Genomic DNA, 21,534 nt, shown 5'->3' on the forward strand with positions numbered 1-21,534 from the left:
TAGCGCAACGCGATTTCATTTGACGCGCGATTACATCACGTTCATCACATTTGGTGGAAGACACTGTAACGGAGGTCCGCAGGTGTGCCACAGTCACAAGGTACCAGTAAGGAGAAGTGACAGGTTGTAGCGGTTAGCGGTACTGGAAGTAAACCATAGACTGTAAAAAGAATGGACGTAGCACCGTGACATCACTCATTGGTTTGGGTGAGTCTGTTTTGTGCCGCTACTACGGGTATTTGAACTGCGCCATCTTGGATTTTAGGTGGAGTCTACTTGCCATATTTGGAGAGGTGCGGTGGTAAGCCGGCTGAGAACCCGCCCACTGAACTCGGAGCAACCAATTAACGGCCGGTAAACTCTCTGTGAACCTGTCACTCAACGTAATTTATGCACAAATTTGTAGCGTAAACAATCCTAAATCGGTTGTGGTACAAAAAAATCCCCCCCCCCCCCCCCCCCCACAGTGTTCACGGAGGTGGAAACTATCGGTAGAGACCAAAAAAATAAAATGTACCAAGCTGTAAATATGTTTTTTTAAGCTGTAAAGTCAGCTATTTTAACATGGGGCTCAATTGGAGAGTTGCTCCCTTCTGGTCCCAGCCCCCAGAGGCCGCCGGGGGTACTACAGTTTTTTTAACGTGGAAGTGGTCTTCACTTGCAAAACCCACAACTCCCCCCTTGAAGTAAACTCACTCACCCATAAAACACGTGCTAACCAATTTGCCAAGCGGTTGTCAACCTCTTGGCGAAACGGTTAGCACCCTCACCTGCGGTGCGGGAGGCCACTGGTTCGATCCTCACCTAGGGAAAGTCCGAACCAAACATCGGTCACCCCGGCCCGACAGTCGGGCGTCAGGTCTTGTCAGGGAGAGTCGGAAGGCGCCGGGTCTGTGTCTGTTTGGTGTGTCCATCTGCGTTGGAAGCTGTCGGGGTTCGTCGGGTCTCGTCAGGGCCGATTCAACATGCTCAGTCGGGGTTTGTCGGGCGTTGGGGTTGTAGACTCTTTGGGGACTCTGATTGGCTGTGTGCTAGCTATGGCGATTCTGATTGGCGGTGCCCTAAGCGAATCAGCGCGGTGTGTGGGAGGGACGGAAGTGACCACAGTAAACAAACGGTGTCCTAGCCTGTCCTACAGTAAAAATGGCACATCAAATAAAAAGAGAAGTAAAGCAATATATTAAGCGGCAATATATATTTAAGCATCAAAGATGTTCAATCAAACCCACATAGCTTGAAACAACGTTCAAAACACACACAGCTAGTGTCACAACTAAGCATATAAAGTCCGGTGTGTTTCACTGTTTCCTTTCTCCCGACTGTGGCCGGCGAGAGGCGACAGACTCGTCGAACAAGAGGCCGTCGGCATCGGGGCGCGTCGGGGCGGTGTGTGGGGGCCTTAAAGATTCAACATGATGGACAAATGAGATGTTCACTGACATCAACACATGGAGGGAAACATGTTCATATAGTCGTTATTCAGAGGAATTAAAATGTTAAAATGTTTTCTTTATGAATTTTACTATGTTTTTGTTTATTCAGGAACTCCTCGTGCAGTTTGTGGACGTCAACTCAAATCTGTCCTGAAGGAGAAGTTCCAGTGTGTGTTTGAGGGCATCGCTAAAGCAGGAAACCCAACCCTTCTGAAGCAGATCTACACAGAGCTCTACATCACAGAGGGAGGGGCTGGAGGGGTCAATGATGAACATGAGGTCAGACAGATTGAAACAGCGTCCAGGAAAACACACAGACCAGAAACAACCATCAGACAAGAAGACATCTTTAAAACCTCACCTGGAAGAGACCGACCAATCAGAACAGTGATGACAAAGGGAGTGGCTGGCATTGGGAAAACAGTCTTAACACAGAAGTTCACTCTGGACTGGGCTGAAGACGAAGACAACCAGGACATACACTTCACATTTCCCTTCACCTTCAGAGAGCTGAATGTGCTGAAAGAGAAAAAGTTCAGCTTGGTGGAACTTGTTCATCACTTCTTCTCTGAAACCAAAGAAGCAGGAATCTGCAGGTTTGATCAGTTCCAGGTCGTCTTCATCTTTGACGGTCTGGACGAGTGTCGACTTCCTCTGGACTTCCACAACACTGAGATCCTGACTGATGTGACAGAGTCCACCTCAGTCAACGTGCTGCTGACCAACCTCATCAGGGGGAACCTGCTTCCCTCTGCTCGCCTCTGGATAACCACACGACCTGCAGCAGCCAATCAGATCCCTCCTTACTGTGTTGACATGGTGACAGAGGTCAGAGGGTTCACTGACCCACAGAAGGAGGAGTACTTCAGGAAGAGGTTCACAGATGAGCAGCAGGCCAGAGAGATCATCTCCCACATCAAGACCTCACGAAGCCTCCACATCATGTGCCACATCCCAGTCTTCTGCTGGATTACTGCTACAGTTCTGGAGGAGGTGTTGAAGACCAGAGAGGGAGGAGAGCTGCCCAAGACCCTGACTGAGATGTACATCCACTTCCTGGTGGTTTATCTAAAACTGAAGAAGGTCAAGTATGATGGAGGAGCTGAGACAGATCCACACTGGAGTCCAGATAGCAGGAAGATGATTGAGTCTCTGGGAAAACTGGCTTTTGAGCAGCTGCAGAAAGGAAACCTGATCTTCTATAAATCAGACCTGACAGAGTGTGGCATCGATATCAGAGCAGCCTCAGTGTACTCAGGAGTGTTCACACAGATCTTTAAAGAGGAGAGAGGCCTGTACCAGGACAAGGTGTTCTGCTTCGTCCATCTGAGTGTTCAGGAGTTTCTGGCTGCTCTTCATGTCCATCTGACCTTCATCAACTCTGGACTCAACCTGATGTTACAACAACAAACAACCTCCAAGAAGACTGAAACAACAGGAGTCAAATCTGCAGAGACAAACTTCTACCAGAGTGCTGTGGACGAGGCCTTACAGAGTCCAAATGGACACCTGGACTTGTTCCTCCGCTTCCTCCTGGGTCTTTCACTGGAGACCAATCAGAATCTCCTACGAGGTCTGATGACACAGACAGGAAGTGACTCACGGTCCAATCAGGAAACAGTCCAGTACATCAAGAAGAAGATTGAAGAGACTCCCTCTGCAGAGAAAAGCATCAACCTGTTCCACTGTCTGAATGAACTGAATGATCGTTCTCTAGTGGAGCAGATCCAACAGTCCCTGAGATCAGGACGTCTCTCCACAGATGAACTGTCTCCTGCTCAATGGTCGGCTCTAGTCTTCATCTTACTGTCATCAGAAGAAGATCTGGACGAGTTTGACCTGAAGAAATACTCTGCTTCAGAGGAGGCTCTTCTGAGGCTGCTGCCAGTGGTCAAAGCCTCCAACAAAGTTCTGTAAGTGTAGAGATAGTTGGATTTATTCATCATTATATAAAAACCCTTCTGTCTTTCAACAGGACAGATAATAAATTCCTTTCTTCTTTAATTCCTCATGATCATCTCTTCAGACTGAGCGGCTGTAACCTCTCAGAGAGAAGCTGTGAAGCTCTGTCCTCAGTCCTCAGCTCCCAGTCCTCTAGTCTGACACACCTGGACCTGAATAGCAACAACCTGCAGGACTCAGGAGTGAAGCTGCTGTCTGGTGGACTGGAGAGTCCACACTGTAGACTGGAGACTCTCAGGTGAGGATCCATCCAGCTGTTTATCTGATGCCACTTGAACACAGCAGCAGGTGTTGACAGAGGGTTCCTGTGTGTTGTTGTGTGTGTTCAGTCTGTCAGGATGTCTGGTCACAGAGGAAGGCTGTGCTTCTCTGGCCTCAGCTCTGAGCTCCAACCCCTCCCATCTGAGAGAGCTGGACCTGAGCTACAACCATCCAGGAGCCTCAGGAGTGAAGCTGCTGTCTGCTGGACGGGAGGATCCAGGCTGGAGACTGGAGACTCTCAGGTATGGAGAGGCTGCTGCAGCCACACACACTGTCTGATAGAGGAGGACGAGCTGGAACATTTTCTATGGCCCCGTTCACACCTGGTCACACCTGGTATTAACATCTGTCTCAGGTGATTCATGCATAGGGATGGGAATCGAAAACCGGTTCTTGTTGAGAATCGGTTCCCAGTGTTTCAATTCCTTGGAATCGTTTGCCAATTTTGCAAACGGTTCCCTTATCAATTCCAGTCCTTTTTTTTTTTCTTGCCGCGGTCGCTCTGTGAATTAATGCTGGTGAGTCCAACACGGCGGTCGGATTTAATTACAAGCAGTGTGCCTGTTTATCACTATAAACACGGTAGATGAGGTGAGTGACTGAGCTGAGGCTGGTGGTGGGTGGTCAGCGGCGTGGAGCAGTGCGGGTCTCTGACTGTAGCTCCGACTGACTGCCAGTGAGTGCTTTGGGACGGGGCTCACAGTAACACCCGCTGCTCGTTGAAAACAGCAGTGATCGCCTCATGCTTTCACGTCTGAGTCTCCAAACCAAACACGTCTGTAACAACATCTGAAAAGTTGGCAAGTTGCTCAAAACAGCGATATCGCAGCTGCAGGGACCTGCCGTGTAGAGAAAAAATGGTTCAGTCATATTGATTTTGACTTAATTTTGACAAGCCATGCTTCCAAATGTTGAAATTTAGGTCGACTAATGACTTTTTGGTCGATAATGCTTGGTCGACTATTTGGGGGCAGCCCTGGTACAAACGTGAACAAAGTTTGTTGTCCTTTATTTTCCAAATGAGTATTGATAAAGAACCGAATCGTTAAGCAGAATCGAAAATGGAATTGGAATCGTAAAAATCTTATCAATTCCCATCCCTATCCATGCATTGATGACATCAGATCCCATCACTCAGACCATATCCAGAGGTGGTGTAGGCCACAGTGAAGCTCCGCCCACTCCACTGACCAGGGGTGGAAAGAGTACCAAATAAATCTACTAGTAAAAGTACTTTTACCTTGATGAAATTTTACTCAAGTAAAAGTAAAAGTACTGGTGTCAAAATCTACTCAAGTAAAAGTAAAAAGTAGCTCATTTAAAATTTACTCAGAGTAAAAGTTACTTAGTTCCTTTTTTTTTTTCACTGCAGTTGTCCAGAGCCACTACTGGCCCAAGGTTGTCACGATCATGATCATGATACTAAAACTTTCAACTCAATATCGTTATTAAGAAAAATATTCGATACTCAATACCAAGTTCAAGTTCAAATTCAAGTTTAACTTTATTATCCTCAAAGAGGAAATTCATATGGTCATTGCACGGCCAATGTCAGATAGATAAAAAGAAGTAGTTAAAATAAATACAAACATACAAACATTTAAAAAAACAAAGACAGAAAAACAACAGAGGTGCATACAGGCATACAGGTCAGTTCACATTATCTGCTATTGAGCATTCTAATTGCTGTTGGCACGAAGGAATTGCTGTATCTCACAGTCCTAATTTTTTGCTGGAGGATTCTGCCCCCTGGCCTACCACTCCTTTGAAACCTTAGGGGGCTTTCACACCTACCTCCTTTGGTCCGGACTTTCGGACTTTCCAGATAGTTCGGATCAAATTGACAGGTGTGAAAGCTCCCCCGGACCACGGTCCGGACTAAAGACCGAGTCTTTGGTCCAGCCTCAGGAGGTGGTCTCGGTCCGGACTATCCTGGACCAAGGTCCGCTGCTGCGTAGTGTGAAAGCATTTTTTTGGAAGGTTCGAACTATCAGACCAAATACAGGAAGTCACGTCAGATTCGCTCGTGCCGAAAAAAGTAAATAAACAGAAAAAAAGGAAAGAGGAGCCGCGGCAACACTTGGGGAGAGGAGATCATATTATTATTACAGATTTGGTCAGAAGGAGGGGTGTGTCAGTGTAGGCTACACTTGTAAACGTTTACACGGAATTAAACAGTAGAGTGTTTAATATAAATCCCCAAATGATACATGCATTTTTTTTATATGGCCTATTTTTTTATACATTGACCCGAATATATATATTTTTTCCGCCGAAAAAAGTCTGAAAAAGACGGATATTTATCAGCGGGTGACACCAAACAACGTCTGCACACTTGTCTGCCCCAGCAAGTCAGAGTTTTTATTTCTCACACACACACACACACACACACACACACACACACACACACACACACACAAGTGAGAGATGCAGCCGCATCTGACAGGAGGATTGCGCGTGTGCACACGTGTGTCCTCCACTACACAAAACAGCTGATCGCTGCTGCTCTCATCAATGAGAGCATTTTCGCTGTGGCACGACCCTCTTTTTTCTCTCCTTTCATCAGCTCCAAACTCACTCTTTTGCACCGCGATTACAAACCACAGCGTGCTTTCCAGCAATATATATATTTATACAGATTTTTATTAAATTTTTTTCAGAGCACTTTCTATACGCTAATGTCAGACGCGCGCTCATCCACAAGCCAATCACTGACTATTATAAGCAGGCGCAGCCCTTGCGGGTAATGACGACATGACGTCGGTAGATCCTTTAGTCCGCTGGCATAATAGCAGTGTGAAAGCGAACTTTACTGGACTATATGGAAACAATGTAACAAAAAAAAAAATTAAGTCCGGACCTTGGTCCGGACTATTAGGTGTGAAAGCGCCCCAAGATGGAGAGGGTGCGTGTGATCATTCATGATCTGTTCAGCCTTTTTTAAGATCAGCTCCCTGTACAGTTGGGTTGCAGATGCCTGATCGATCCCAATGATCCTGCTGGCTGTCATACGCTGCAATTTAGCTTGATCCCGAACACGCATGTTACCAAAAGTACAGAGGAGGCCAAAGGTAAGAACGCTCTGCAGGACAGTTTTATAGAACATTTGGAGGATACGTCGGTCTATCCTGAAATAGTTCAACCTTCTAAGGAAGAACAGCCTCTGCTGTAGCTTCCTGGACTTACTTGTTGCTAGATCGCTGAATTTAAGTTGGTCATCTATTTCAACTCCTAGATATTTATAGGTAGAGACCCTCTGGATTTGCTCACCATCTATGTTAGAAGGGGGGACACTTATATTTCTTTTACTAAAGTCAATTACCATCTCTTTAGTTTTTTTGGCATTGACCTCCAAGAAGTGGTCTGAGCACCACTGCATAAAACCCTCTATCTCCCTATCAAAACCCTCCACAGATGCTCTTCCAGATTTTAAAAATCCGACTAAGGCTGTGTCGTCTGCATATTTAAAAAACGTATGCTCAGAAGAGGCTGCTTGACAATTATTTGTGTATAAAACAAATAACACAGGGGACAAAGCCGGTGCATATTCTCATTTGTCCAGGTCATAGTATTTCAAAGGAGGTTAAATCGAAAGCAACTGGACTTAGTTATTTGTCTAGGAAGACGTTTCACCTCTCATCCAAGAGGCTTCATCAGTTCATGTAGCAGCTGACCAGGCTGGGACTGGTCCAACTATCTGGTGTGGAGACTCACTATTTAACCTCTTGTGTGGGCGTTCACAAGGGTGATGATGTCACTGGTTCCCTTTTGTGCTCCAAGTGCCAACGACAGTCGTTGGAGTGACAGTCGTTGGTGGGAAGTTGGTTTCGACTTCGTTAGTGCCCTATTGTGTTCTAACGACAGTCGTTGGAGTCACTTGCCACTTGTGACAGTGGTTGTTCTTTGAGGCTAGATGGTTGAGTCTCCTGGGAAGGGATGAAAGGGCAGCATTGTAAATTGGAGATAGGTGGTGTCTGAGGCCACCTCCCCTGTTGAGGGATGGTTTTTCTACTTTTACAAAAATGGCTTCTTTAACTCCTCTTTCAAACCATCTGTCCTCTCTGTCTAGGATTTGGACATTGCTGTCCTCAAAGGAGTGGGCTTTCTCCTTGAGATGTAAATGGACAGCAGAGTCCAGTCCTGAGGAGTTTGCTCTCCTATGTTGGGCCATGCGTTTATGCAGTGGTTGTTTTGTTTCTCCAATGTAGAGGTCTTTGCATTCCTCGTTGCATTGGACTGCATACACCAGATTGCTTTTGTGGGTGTGTGGTGTTCTGTCCTTGGGATGTACCAGTCTCTGTCTGAGTGTGTTGCTGGGTTTGAAATACACAGGGATACGGTGTTTGTTAAAGATCCTCCTGAGTTTTTCTGATACTCCAGACACATATGGAATGACTATGTTTTTTCTCTTGTTTTGTCTTTCTTTCTCAACCACTTTGCTGGTTTTCTTTCTGGAAGCAGCTGCAGTTTTCACAAAGGTCCAGTTAGGGTAACCACAAGTTGTGAGGGCGCCTCTCAGGTGCTTGTGTTCTGCCCCTTGGGCCTGTGAGCTGGTGGGCACGTTATCAGCTCTGTGTTGCAAAGTTCTGATAACACCAAGCTTATGTTCCAGAGGGTGGTGAGAGTCGAAAAGTAGATATTGGTCTGTATGTGTGGGTTTTCTGTATACCCCAATGTGGAGGCTCCTGTCCTTTTTCATATGGACGTCACAATCTAAGAAAGGCAGACTATTGTCCTTGACATCCTCTCTGGTGAACTTGATGTTTTTGTCCACTGAGTTAATGTGTTTTACCGAACACATTAACTCAGTGGACAAGCCTCTTGGATGAGAGGTGAAACGTCTTCCTAGACAAATAACTAAGTCCAGTTGCTTTCGATTTAACCTCCTTTGAAACAGGGGACAAAACACACCCTTGAGGAGCACCGGTGTTGATGATCTTTGGTGATGAGAGAGCTGAATTAAACCTCACTCGCTGACTACGATTGGTCAGAAAATCATAGATCCACAAAATAATTTTAGAGTTTACACTGAGATCCATTAATTTGTTCACTAACAAATGTGATTGAATTGTATTGAAAGCACTACTAAAATCTACATACACCACTTTAGCCAAGTTATTTGCACCTTCAAGGTGCTCAAAGATGTTATTAACCAGAGTCAGTAGTGCATCCTCAACCCCTCTGCAGAACCTGCTTCTTAGGTTTGTACCCTGTGATTGTTTGTAAGCCCATCCATGCTCTTCTGCTATCAGATTTTTAAAAAACTCTCCACTCTGTCTTTGTATGCTGCTTTACCCTGTCTGATCATGGCTTTAATCTGCCTCTGTACCTCCTTCTTCTTTTCCTTGCTTCCCCCTGACTTAAACAGGCATTTTTTCTGATTGAGAAGTTGTTTTAGCTCTGGAGACACCCATGGCTTATTATTCAAAAATATTTTAATTGTCTTTTTGGGGATAATCATGTCCTCGCAGAATTGGATGTATCCCGAGATGGCAAACGCTGCGTCATCGATGTTATCAGTTCCGTCAGTGACTACATCCCAGTCCGTGCACTCCAGACAAGCAATACCATTTTCAATACCACAGGGATAAAAAAAAGAAAAGAAAAATCTCTCTCTCTCTCCCTCTTTCACTCACACACACCTGCTTCTTTACTGTCTTTCCTGTCTGCTCTCGGGGTTCTCTCTCTCTCACACACACACACACACACACATTGTCTGTTCCTCTGAGCATGGCCATGGATCTGACTGGGCTCCTACATTTAACTCAACGGGCCGGTAGGAGTAGGACCGGTCCGGCCTTCAGCCCCGGTGTGTCTACTGTCTAGTCATTTAATCTGGCAGGGTCAGCGGTCCCGTTACCGAACACAGCCGGACATGTTCATGAGTTCATTAAAAAAAAAAAAACGGACGCCACGGACAGGACGTGAAAAGTGGACATGTCTGGTCAAAAGAGGACGTTTGGTCACTGTAAACGTAGCCGAATAGATGGACGCCATTAGCCGCTAGCTGTGGCTAATGGCTAATATTAAGACGACAACATAGCGACCAGCCCTGTTATGCACTAACTCACGTAGCGGTGAGGGGGGGAGAGGTACGTGTGCCTAGCTACCTGCTGCTGCTGCTGTGTGCGTCTGAAGGGAGAGAGAGAGAGAGAGAGAGAGAGAGAGAGTGAGGCGGCAGCGGCGTAGCTACTTTTGACAACCCACACAGACACAGTGCAAGTTCATATATTTTTTACTTTGTAACGGAAGCTATTTCAAATGTAACTTAGTAAGTTAGTTAGTAACTAAGTACATTTCTTCAAAAAATATGTACTCAAGTAAAAGTAAAAGTACTGATTTTAAAAATTACTTAAAAAAGTACAAGTACACAAAAAGCTACTTAATTACAGTAACGAGAGTAAATGTAACTCGTTACTTTCCACCCCTGCCACTGACGTCCTCTGTCTCAGTCTGACTCGTCCCAACACAGTTTATACTGAAGCCAAAATCTCAGAGTGTTTCAAACATGAGCTGTGCAGCTTTCATCAGTCACAGTGATGAACTACTGGGATCAGGAGTTTCTCCTCATGATGACTTCAGTGTCTCATCATGACTCACTGTGTCATATTCAGGAGAAGAGATGTCAGTGATGAAAGCAGCTGTTGGCAGCTGTGCTCTGAGTCTCTCCAGATGTTTGGATCAGACTTTATTTCAGAGTGTATCAGGAAACATTTCAGCTGCAGCTGGTTGAACTGCTCCTGAACCAACAGAGTGTTTGACCCAGGGGCGGGGTGGCCATAGGGAGATTCGGGAGGATTCCCGAACGGCCGGTCTGTTCCACGGCCGGTGGTCGGAACGTTTTTTTAAATTTATTTTTTACCCATAAACGCAGCCACGGTTGATCGCAGCAGCCTGCCCTCGCAGCCGCAGGTAACACAGAAGGCTCGTTCGAGATGAACTGCGCCTCGCCTGGACGGCCAGCGAGAGCAGGCGGCAGCAGCAGGGGGTGGTGACAGAAAGCTGCAGTCAAGTCGGACAGTTTCCAGCCGCCGTCAATACAAACAGGAAGTCACCAAAGTTTATATTTCTTATGCTGTACTGCAGTTGTCCAATAAATAACCAATATATTTCTCAGGATATAAGTTTGATTCAGTGTGAATATTTTTTAAGCATTATAGGCCTACAACATGAGATTCATATAATCTAGCATTATACAACAACACGTAGTGTTTGCAGTCCTAACTAAGAGCCAATCAGCTCATGATCCGGCGCGTTTCCCATCATGCCCTGAGGGTGCAGGCGGTTGCAGTCGGTGGAGAGCAACTGCGGCGCCTGGCTCTAAAAGCTGCGGCCGCCTTGATCTCGTGAGGTTATCGTTGCAGGCGCGTGCATGACGTCAGAGCAAGTCGGGATCAAGTCGGACACAAATCTAACCGGCATGCATTGTGCGCTGGTCACCGGCGATCGATTCTGCGCACGCCTGGCTCATCTCGAACGAGCCTAGAGTGGAACGTAAGACTGGGTCAATCTAATATTTTGCATATTAAGGGGGGATACGAGCGGCCCCTACCAATTTGAGCTGATCCTTGTTTCTATTGAAATGTGATTGGCTGAGCTGCTCAGTCTGTCAAAAAAAAAAAAAGAATGAAAGAGGAGCGGGATGAATTTGGAAACATGCCAAATAGAAGCCGGAAAAGGAGCTGTGCGAAATTGAAAAACAAGAGAAAAAGGTTAGTGCAGGACGCAACTTAAAGCAGAAGTGAGTGATCCGGTCGTTTTCGCTAATGCTGCGTTCCAGGCAGGCTTTTGAAATCATAAATTACAGCTTCAAGTCACAACTTACGACTTTGTAGCGTTCCAGGCAACCCACTCGTGTTTTTCCGACCTGTTTTACCGGTGAAAGTCACTATAACGGCCACTCGTAACTTCCGACCCGTGAAATCGTACCAGTACGTCTTTTTGTACAGTCTATGTACCAGATCGAACTGGTACGACTTCACAGGTCGGAAAAAAACGAGTTTCCTTGAACGCACCATAACAGTCCTCGTCCCTACGTCACCACATTCACGGCGTCCCTTGGCTGCACACACAGCCCTGCATGCCGTTCTCTCTCCTCATTGGATAAAAACTGTAGGATACGATAAATGTTTTCTCCTCGACTCAGAGCAGAGCAGAGTGACTGACAGACCCGTGTTTCAGACCAAACACTCTATAGAAGTGATTGCTGTCGGAAGATACAACTATTTAAGACTTAGATTAACACAAATATATCACTCACTTCTGCTTTAAATGCGTTAAACTGACTGCTTTTCCATGGTGGAGGGGTTAAGGTCAGCGTGGCTACGGACAGCCAGGCCAGTGACGACACGGGACCGAGCAGCGGCCACAGCAGGTTAACGAGCACTGCCTACATGGTCCTATCGTCCCAGACGTGTCCTCAAGTGTGTTTGTGTTTTTGGATGTGTTCAGGGCACACAGAATATTAAAGGTAGCCTATCAACAATGTTACACCGTACAGTACGTGCATAACTCATTAATCTGCTTTATCAATTAAAAATAAAATCCATAGCTACTGGCTGATCAGGAAAAACGAACAAATTTCTTTAAAAAAGAAAACAATTCAGGAGACAGTCTGTGTTCAAAGTTAAAAAGATAGTATTATAGGCTGTAGGCCTACATCCTGTTTTCCTGTTCTGTTTCTACATTAATATATAGCCATTTTTACCACATCATGTTGTTGATTTTTATATTGTATTTGTGTTCTAACACTGAATTATTTGCAAAAGTGCTATGAAGTTTATTATTGTTGCTGTTTGTTTGTTATTATTAGCTGACAAGGCCGGTGTCAGTCATGGAGTTGATGCAGAGGAACAAGATAATGCCAGTCATAGGAGTGAGGAGGAACATAGTGTTTGAGTTGCATGGCAAGTGTGAGCATACTTCAACACTATAGTAATCTGTGTGTGTTGTGTTTAGATTATACTGCAAATAAAGTATTTGTGTTAAAATTACGGTTCCACTTTGCGTCCGTCCGTGCGATCGGATAAAAGGCCTCTCCAAGCCAAACTCCCGGGCTGAATTTCAACCCCAGCCCGCCCCTGGTTTGACCTGAACAGTCCCAGAGACTGTAGACACCTGTTGAGTGTGGACACACTAATAACAACACAGCAACAAGAATCAAAGCATATCCACTGCTCAGAGACATTCGTCTCCCAGCGTCTCCAACCAAGGAGGAAATAAGAGACAGAAACCAGGCGGCACCATCAGGTCTCTGTCTGGTCAGATATTGATGATCAATAATCAGCTCAGTCTCTCTGAGATCCTGGTCTTGTCCTGATGAGATGTGTTGTTGTGTTGAGGAGACAGTCAATCACAGTGTGACATCCAGATGTCCTCACTGTCCAGAGGCCTGGAGCTGTCAATCAGAAGAAAGTGAGTGTAGTGAACAGTGTAATAATCAGTGTTTGTGGCTGAATGTGTGTGTGATCAAACAGCTGTTTTCAGACTGTGTGTGTGCTGACTCCAGATCAGATGAAGCCACAAAGTGGCTCCTTAATGAAAGTCTCCAGCAGCTGGAGCTTCACTTCCTGTCTGAGTCCATGTGCTCTGAGCTGAGCCTGCTTCTCTCTGCTCTACAGTTTCTCTGCTTCCTCTGGACTCTGACTTCAAGTCCAGTCAAAATGTGTGGACAGGTTTGATGGAGCTCAGGACTGGTCCTGAGGACGGCTGCTTTATTCCACATGATGTGACTGATCTCAGTGAGTCAGTGTGTTGCAGCTGATCTGTGTGAAGAGCAGAGAAGAACAGAGTCATTGATCATGAGATCCTGATCCGTCCTGTCACTGTGATCAGATGGTTTCTATTAGAGCTCCTTCATCCACTCACTGCTGCTGTGGCTCCTGTGGAAACCTGCTCACAGCCTCATTCTTCAGCTTCCTGTGGAGTTTTCTTCAGACAAACACAAGTTGTGTTCACACTAGGGTTTGCACAGACTAGTCGACTAGTCGACTTTACTGCTCCACAATGACGTTTTGAGCTGGACGTCGACTAGTCGCTGATCATGTGACAGTAGCGGCTTGAAACAACAGCTGAGTGGCTGAATGAAAAAAATACGAGCGCCGTCAAGCTGGATAGAACCAGATCGTACCAGACAGGAAGTCGGGCACAGAAAAGGCGAGAGAATCCGGTCAATTTTCAAAATAAAATAAATGATGATTAAGTTTGCTTGTCCGTCTATAAATATTTGTCAGTTGCGTCTGCACACAAGACGGGGACGTCGACACCCCACTGTTCCGAAATACCCCCACTTCGAAACACCGCTACTCCGACACCCCCTCCTCCCCCCCGCAGCTGTCCAGGGTGCTGAACCGTGTGACGTTGTTTACATTCTGCTTTGTGGCTTAATTGTCTGTGAAACGCGCTGCTCAGGGACTGGGCAGATCTGTCCCACTTGCTTTCTCCCCGACTCTGTTGTTGGAGATCTCCACACAGTAATAGAAATATACTTTTTTTCTCCCCCCCCTGCGCCGCTCGAGCGCGGCTGAACCCGGTTTGAGCTCACAGGGGCGCGAGGCTGCTGCAGCCGCCGCTCGTGCTGACAGCTGACTGAGGGAGATGCTTTGGTTGGGCTTAGGCAATGAAGAAAGGAGTTGGTTAAGTTTAGTAAAAAGACCAGGTAGAGGCTAGACAGGCTAGAAGCATAATGAACATTATATGTCATTAATATTAAGTATTTGCTTGTTTTGCAGTTAATTATGCACATGATCCGTTTGACCCCAAAAAGGAAAAAAGGATCAATGCGCACTGCGCACTGGGGGTTTCCCCCAATAGCCTTTTCGGAATAGCGGGGTCTTTAGAAAAAATAGAAAACCCCGCTATTACGATGAATGGAAGTCTATTGTCGGAAAGGCGGGGCTTCGGAAAGGCGGGGTGTAACCACACAAGACACACATCCATACAGCGGTAGAGACAGACCTGTGTGTGTGTGGAAAACCTAGTAGCCTCCAGACGGGTCGATGTTTGACCGGCGCGGAGAGAGAGAGCAGGAGAAGCTGCTGCCTGCGAGACCGGCCAACATGTATGTAGGCTACTTGTCAGGCATTTTGACCTCATAGTACGCATATTGTTTGATCTCATATTTCGCCAGTTTTCAATCAAGTTGTCACCAGCCTTGTTGTCACTGAAGATCATGCTCCGGTGCCCAGTGTTGTGCTAGTTACTGAAAAATAGTAACTAGTTACAGTCAGGGCCGTAGCCAGGATTTTTGAAATACCGAGGTCATAGTCGTGGTGCGCGGGGGGGTGGCGTCAGAAATTTGAGGCAATTTTATATTAAAAGGCTTCAATCTGGTTCACTTTGACAGATAAAAACTACACACATCATATTAGATTAATGCCATTTTTTTTTTATCATCACTAGTGATCATCCAGAGAAGACCCAACTTCACTGAATTCTGATGAGAACACACCATCTATTACAAACAGTAGACTAGCTCCTCACATTCGTAGCAGCCACAGAGTAGCAAAAATATTATATTATAAAGTTTAATTCCAGCTCGAAAAAAAAAAGTCTGAAATGCAATGTGATGGTCCTGGTTGTTAACATAAAGATGAACAGGTTTCTAGGGTGAAGTGTGCACTCTTTTTTACCATAGCTATAGCCTACTATTTTTGGGTGACTTCCTTCTGGAGCGTCAGCTGTGTTCCTCACTTTGAAACAGGCCCAGGAAGTTTATTTGCTTTTCCTTATAGTTACCACAAACATACATCTGACTGCTCCTTGTTGCAGCAAATTTTGGTTTGTGTTATAATTGGTTATTCACGTTGTTTAGCTATGTAGTATTTCACATTTCTATGCATATTTTTTATTAGTAAAATATTGGTGTCAAACTTCATTTCGGTTGTATGGTCTTCTTTGAATGGGAAAATATGAAGAGGTCTAGGTGAAATCAAAATGAGCCAAAAACAGTTGTATTTGGATGGAGTGAATATTATGACACAGGCTATTAGTGAAATATAGCCTAATTAGTTTTCCAAAGGTCAAATTCCACCTGGACATACGTATCTCTGATAATAAAACAGCTGCAAAATTGCTCAGGTTCATTTTTTTAGCATCTACTTTTACACAGTTAGCCTACACATTACTTATTCATTTGCCTGATATCCCATGATTCAAAGGTAGATTTTACTCTAATGTGATTTTTGTTAGTATTCTTACTAGGCAGAGATGAAAAATTTACATTTTCTACTGTAGCCTACTCCAGACATGTCTGTAGTAATCTCACCGGTCTTAGCTTTCTTTAAATAAATAAATAAAAAAGACTGAAATAAAACTAATGGTTGCCTAAACTTTACACCGTATGCTCTTTGTTAAATCTGTCCAAAATTTTTTAGAAACAATTTCACAGTCTTTGTTTGTGAAATATTTGTGCTTGTGCACCACATATGCTCACATCTTGTGCATCTCCTGGGGGCTAAGCCCCCCCTGTCCTTAAAACTTAGTGACGCCCCTGTCTGTAAACATAAAATGTATCATGTCACTGTGCTTTTCACATAAAGTTGATGGAAGAATGGACAGTGCAGATGCCCCCTCAGTATAGTATCTGCAGGAAAGAGGTCTCTCTCCCCCACTTACTGTAGCTCACCTAGTGCATAGTGCAGGACACAGACAGTAAACGGCGCTGAATTGACCCTATTAAACAGCTGTTTTCTCCGCATACATGAGGTTCCGTCCCGAAATAATACAGCGCTTCAAGTGCACGTATGTACGAAACTTTTACAGTGTAACAACTGGTTGGAAAGAGCAGTTTATCTAGAGCCAACCGACTCACTCAGTAGTCTTCTCCTCCATGCACGCAGGCTCCGCGACGCGCTGTATCACTCGCTTTTTCCGAATGAATCGCCTTTTTTCCCGCGACCAGTAAACAAACACCAGCGTACGTGAGGGCGTCAATAAACAAGAGCATTATAGGCCTACCGGAATTGTTTGGACAAGAGAGGAGTCACTCAGTCTCCTTCCATCTGTCCTCCCTCTTTGCACTTTTTTTTCATTCATTAGGCCGAAAAAAATACCGAGGTCATGACCTCGGTGTCCTCAATGGTAGCTACGGCCTTGGTTACAGTTACTTCATTAAAAAAGTAACTCAGTTAGTAACTCAGTTACTTAAACCAAAAAGTAATGCGTTACTGAAAAAGTAACTTTTTCGTTACTTTAAAACGTTTTTTTTTCCAATGCTCCCATTAAATAAAGGTTGATTGAATTCCCCTCTAACTGTCATTTCAGTTCTGTACTGATGCCGATGAAAGAACGTGTTTTTATCTGTAAAATTTTACCATCATCATCATGCTGCATGGTGTCAGCATTTACAGCAGCTTTGACCTAACAGAACTGCAAAAAAATCTTGAGGATACGTCTTACTTTGACTGAGTTAGGCTACATTCAAGAACCTGAAATAAATTCACTCCAGCGGTATTTTTTTATCGATCGATCAGCTGTGTTTACCCGGAGCGATCAGCTGTGTTTACCGTTTCAGGTGTCATAATTGGAGTCCGTCCGACTCCAACCGCTGCTGCTCGGGTGGAGTGGGTGCTTGTGTCTCGCTGTGACTCTCGAGCTGTGTCCCAGTTCAGGGGCTGCAGCCTGAACTGACACACAGCTTCGGTCTCGGATGCTGCGTTAGCTACGTTACCTTAGCTCGCCGTCATGCCGTGCCCTAGTGCCCTGACCTGTCCAGTCCTCAGTCTTCATGTAGCGTGTTTGATTACGTGTGGGACGCTAGAGGGCGGCCACCAAGCGCTTTGTTTTTCACAGTGTTGCAGTGTGCTCTGTCTTTCTTTCAATTCAATAAAACTTTATTGATCGCTAGAATGTTATGGGAAGTGTGTGCCGCTGTAAAACCTCACCCAAAGGAACGGAAAGGAACGGAGTAACGCAGCGTTTGGTAACGGAAACGGAGTTACTGATTTAAAAAAACAACGCGTTACGTTATTAGTTACTGAAAAAAAGTAACGGCGTTACGTAACGGCGTTACTAATAACGCGTTACTACCCAACACTGCCGGTGCCACACAGATCTGTGCGTAAGCGGTGTGCTTTCGGCCAATCAGAACACTTCATTTTCACTCAACCACCCGCCCTCCTCCGGGCTTTGCGCCTCAGTTAAGGTCTTTGCACACTGAGTCCGTTTTTCGTCCGAAATTGCCGCACGTCAAAAAATACATTTGACCTCATGTTGTGTCGATCATGTTTACACACCGAGTCCCAAACTTTCGTCCGTCATTAAACTTTTCGGAACAGGTTCGATTTTTCGACTTTTGACCAATCACATCCGCATTTCGAGGCTGGAGAGGGAGAGAGAGGGGGGGGGGGGGATCACCGCTGAGTGGATGTGTCTGTGTGTGTGCGTGCGCCAGCCGCTGTTCAGGATCATGGAAATTGTCCGTCTTCTGTTTACTGTGTGAGCTAATAATCAATATCTTTCAAACTGGACCACTGACATCCTATAATAAACAGTTGAAGTGATGATGATAGTTCTGCTGCTCATTAACAAGCAGCAGATCCTCTACTGGCTCCTCTCAGACACTTTTTCTCTTTCATTTCTCTACAAGTGAGAGAACCACAAAGTGCATCACTGCGTCACGATTTTTGTCGGATGACGGATACGAAAAACGCGTGCAAAAAAAACGGACTCAGTGTGCAAAGACCTTTAGGCTTGGGTGAAAGGACAGAACCGTGCGACATTTAACCATATAAATGACGGCGCTTGCGAACGTCCGTGTCACCGTGTCAGCGACTGTTTGGTGCGTGTGTGGCTGCGTTGTCACTGCTGACTAACAAGCAGCTGTTGTTGTTGATGTGTAGCGCTACCTGGAGCAACAACAACAGTCGCTGCAGCTTCTACTGAGAGCTGGTCAGACGTAACGCACCCAAAGTTCGTTTAGTCAGTCTGCATTCTCTGTTAGAGCTGCATTAGAGTGGAATTCCATCCCAGCTACTATTAGAGACCTGAATACTTACAATCTAGAGAGCTCATTTGAAGAGATGGTTGATTAGTGCCCAGCTCTGTCAGCACTAGTTTTTTTTTTTTTTTTACACCTTCCTTCCTCTCTCCGGTCCGTCTGTGCTGAACCTGTAGCCATCTTGTTGTTGTCTGTCTGCCTGTGTCGGCATGCATGTCTTTTTGTGGTGTCGTTATATTGTGTATGCAGTTTGTGTCTGTGCTTCTGCTTTGCATGCTGTGGTGTGATGTGTCTTCGCTGCATGTGTTGGCGATGTATTGAATTATGTTTTCTGATTGATGTTATATATGTTCTTTTGTCATGTCATGTTGTATGTTCTTTTGTCAAGTTGTTAATTGCTGTGCATGTTTGTAGATTGCCTTGGCTAATAACTTTGTAATTTTAATCATATTCATATTCTGTTTTTAGGGTGACTTTTTAACATCCGTCTGGGGACTACAGATGAAAAATAGCCTCTTGGCTAATTCTGGCGCATTTACAGTGATGTTATTAATGTGCACTGTCCCTGTTTTCAAATAAACTTATAAACCTGAGACACACACACGGACCGACCAGCTTCTACTGAGAGCTGGTCAGACGTAACTGAGACTGAGACAAAAGGTCTCTATATGACATGTTTAGAGAATGCATTTCCTGAAGGAAATACGGGTGAATGCTGAAAGCTGGAAGCTGAATGAGCTGAATAAATTGTTGAAACTATGCTGAATTAAGTTAAGAAACTGCTGAAGGAATCTTGAAGAATTGTTGAAGATCAGTATAAAGAAATTGAAAGTCTGAAGTCTACTCAGATTAGCTTAAAACTGACACGCAGATGTCGCAGACATCTTTGAACTTTTCACACTAATGAAAAAAAACTACCGTTGTGTTGTGTGACGGCAGATACAGAAGCAGGTTTAAAGTTAGAGAGGGAGAAGGAGGAGGTGAGGGAGGGAGGGGGGGGCAGACAGACAGGTGAGGGGGGGGGGGGGGGGCAGACAGGCAGGTGAGTGGGGGGAGAAGGGGAGAGAGGCTGGTGAATGAGAAAGGCAGATAAACTACAGTATTTTATTTTTGACCAAATGTTGTTGTTGTTGACTTGTGGATAATGAAATAATTATTGTCCTGTGCTATTATAATACCCTGAAATGTTGATATCATGACATGTTTACAATACTGCAGTAAATGTCATGGCTTGTTATTAAGGCAGCCTAATGTCATATTATGATATTATGACATCCCTAGCAAAGCACAGAGAGTAGAACAGTAGTTGAATGACAGTTCATCTACAGTCAAATTGAACGTGGGTGAAGAAATAGAGCATTTTCTTCTTCTTTCCTGGTGCATTGTGGGATATCTGGGCTGGTCAGCTCCACCTGTTGTGTCTTCATCTTCTTTGCTGTGACGTGTGTTTGTGCAGCTTGAGAGTCAGAGAGTGAAAGTGTGTGTCTCACACTGCAGTGACATCACATGGAGAAAAGACATGATGAAGTGTTTCCTCCTGGTCTCCTCCTGCTCTGTATCATCACTAGATAAAGACTCCAGCTCCTTCTTCTCTGTGCTCAGTGTTCATCCAGACATACCAGCCTCCATGTGAACACAGTGATAAAACAGTGTGTGTGTGAGAGCCATGTAATGTCCATGTGTGCATGTGTAGCAGTTGTGAAATGGTTGCTTATAGGCTGAAGGATGACAACACCATGGATCTGAGTTGGTTCATTTATTCTGCAAAGGCAGCACAGGGGCAGAGTCAGGAAACACACAGCTGCAGGTAGAAACAGTCTGCCTCCACAACAAGAGCAGCCAGAGTTTGTTCCTCTTTTGCTGCTCTTTACTGTATTGTATGTCACAATAAAAAATAAATGAATAAATAAATAAATGAATAAATAAATAGTAATAATAATTTGAGAGAAAAGATACTCTCCTGAATAGAAACAAAAATAATCACATGAAATTAATATGTCTATAACCCACTTGTAAATAATAATCATTAGAAAAACAGAATAAAAATCACCATGAAATTATCAACTAAAAATATTCCATACTTTTCCTCCACACAAGGACAATAATAAAAAGTGAAATAATGTGTGCTCTAGTGACGTTTTTACAGCTCTGACCAGACTCAACTCTCATATATTTACCACAAACACATCTCAGAAATCACATTTCAAAGCATTTTTCAGACAAAAGGCACCTGCAAAGGCAGCACAGGGGCAGAGTCAGGAAACACACAGCTGCAGGTAGAAACAGTCTGCCTCCTACGACAGGCCACAAAACACACACACGGCAGACGTCACGTTAAACCCAAACTACAGCCGCTTTTTCACCGTAAAACACAATTAAAAACACGGCAACACATTAATAAAAGCTGTCGTTACTTTAGCGCACAGTTTCAACCGCATTACATGACAGTTTAAGTGCATATTTTACAGAGCAACGTGAGAGCTTCACAACACGTCTTACCACAACAAGAGCAGCCAGAGTTTTGCCGGGAGTTTGGTCCGACGTCGCCCACGTCCCCCTTAGTGTGTTACCCCAATATCGCTCCCCCTTGCTACAGGTGAAGATGGAACTTAGAAATAGAAGTGATATAAAACAAAGCAGGAAATTCTAACTTGTTTTAGATAGTGTTAGCATCGAGCAGGTTTTGAGAATGTTCACCATAATGAATGATAAAAATAAAGAAATAATGAGTATAATGAATGATCAGATGAATAAAACAAAGTAAAGATTGACCCAGCTACACATGCTGACAGAGAAGGTGCTGCTCTGACCCCCCTCCTCCTTTCAGGGTGGAGCCTGCTGGAGTCCCATGGTTGACACCAGGTCTGAGGAAGTGTAAGTCTGTTTTTACTTTGATTCATGGAAACAAAGCAGCACATTCAACCATCTTCACACTGTCAC

The 21,534-nt window shown here is 44.8% G+C and overlaps 1 protein-coding gene across 1 annotated transcript in view; it reads left to right on the plus strand.

The window, feature by feature from the left end:
• LOC310996396 (NACHT, LRR and PYD domains-containing protein 3-like) overlaps window positions 1-21,534 on the plus strand; it is a gene marked incomplete at its 5' end in the record, with an annotated part of 56,952 nt that overhangs the window by 32,724 nt on the left and 2,694 nt on the right. The window contains 4 exons of the mRNA XM_083985771.1: window positions 1,543-3,346; window positions 3,460-3,633; window positions 3,725-3,898; window positions 21,422-21,468. Coding sequence (XP_083841897.1) covers window positions 1,543-3,346; window positions 3,460-3,633; window positions 3,725-3,898; window positions 21,422-21,468 — 2,199 coding nt within the window. The remainder of the gene's footprint in view (window positions 1-1,542; window positions 3,347-3,459; window positions 3,634-3,724; window positions 3,899-21,421; window positions 21,469-21,534) is intronic.

The sequence above is a fragment of the Trachurus trachurus genome (genome assembly GCF_905171665.1).
Source record: "Trachurus trachurus genome assembly, chromosome: 13".
NCBI classification, from domain to species: Eukaryota; Metazoa; Chordata; class Actinopteri; order Carangiformes; family Carangidae; genus Trachurus; species Trachurus trachurus.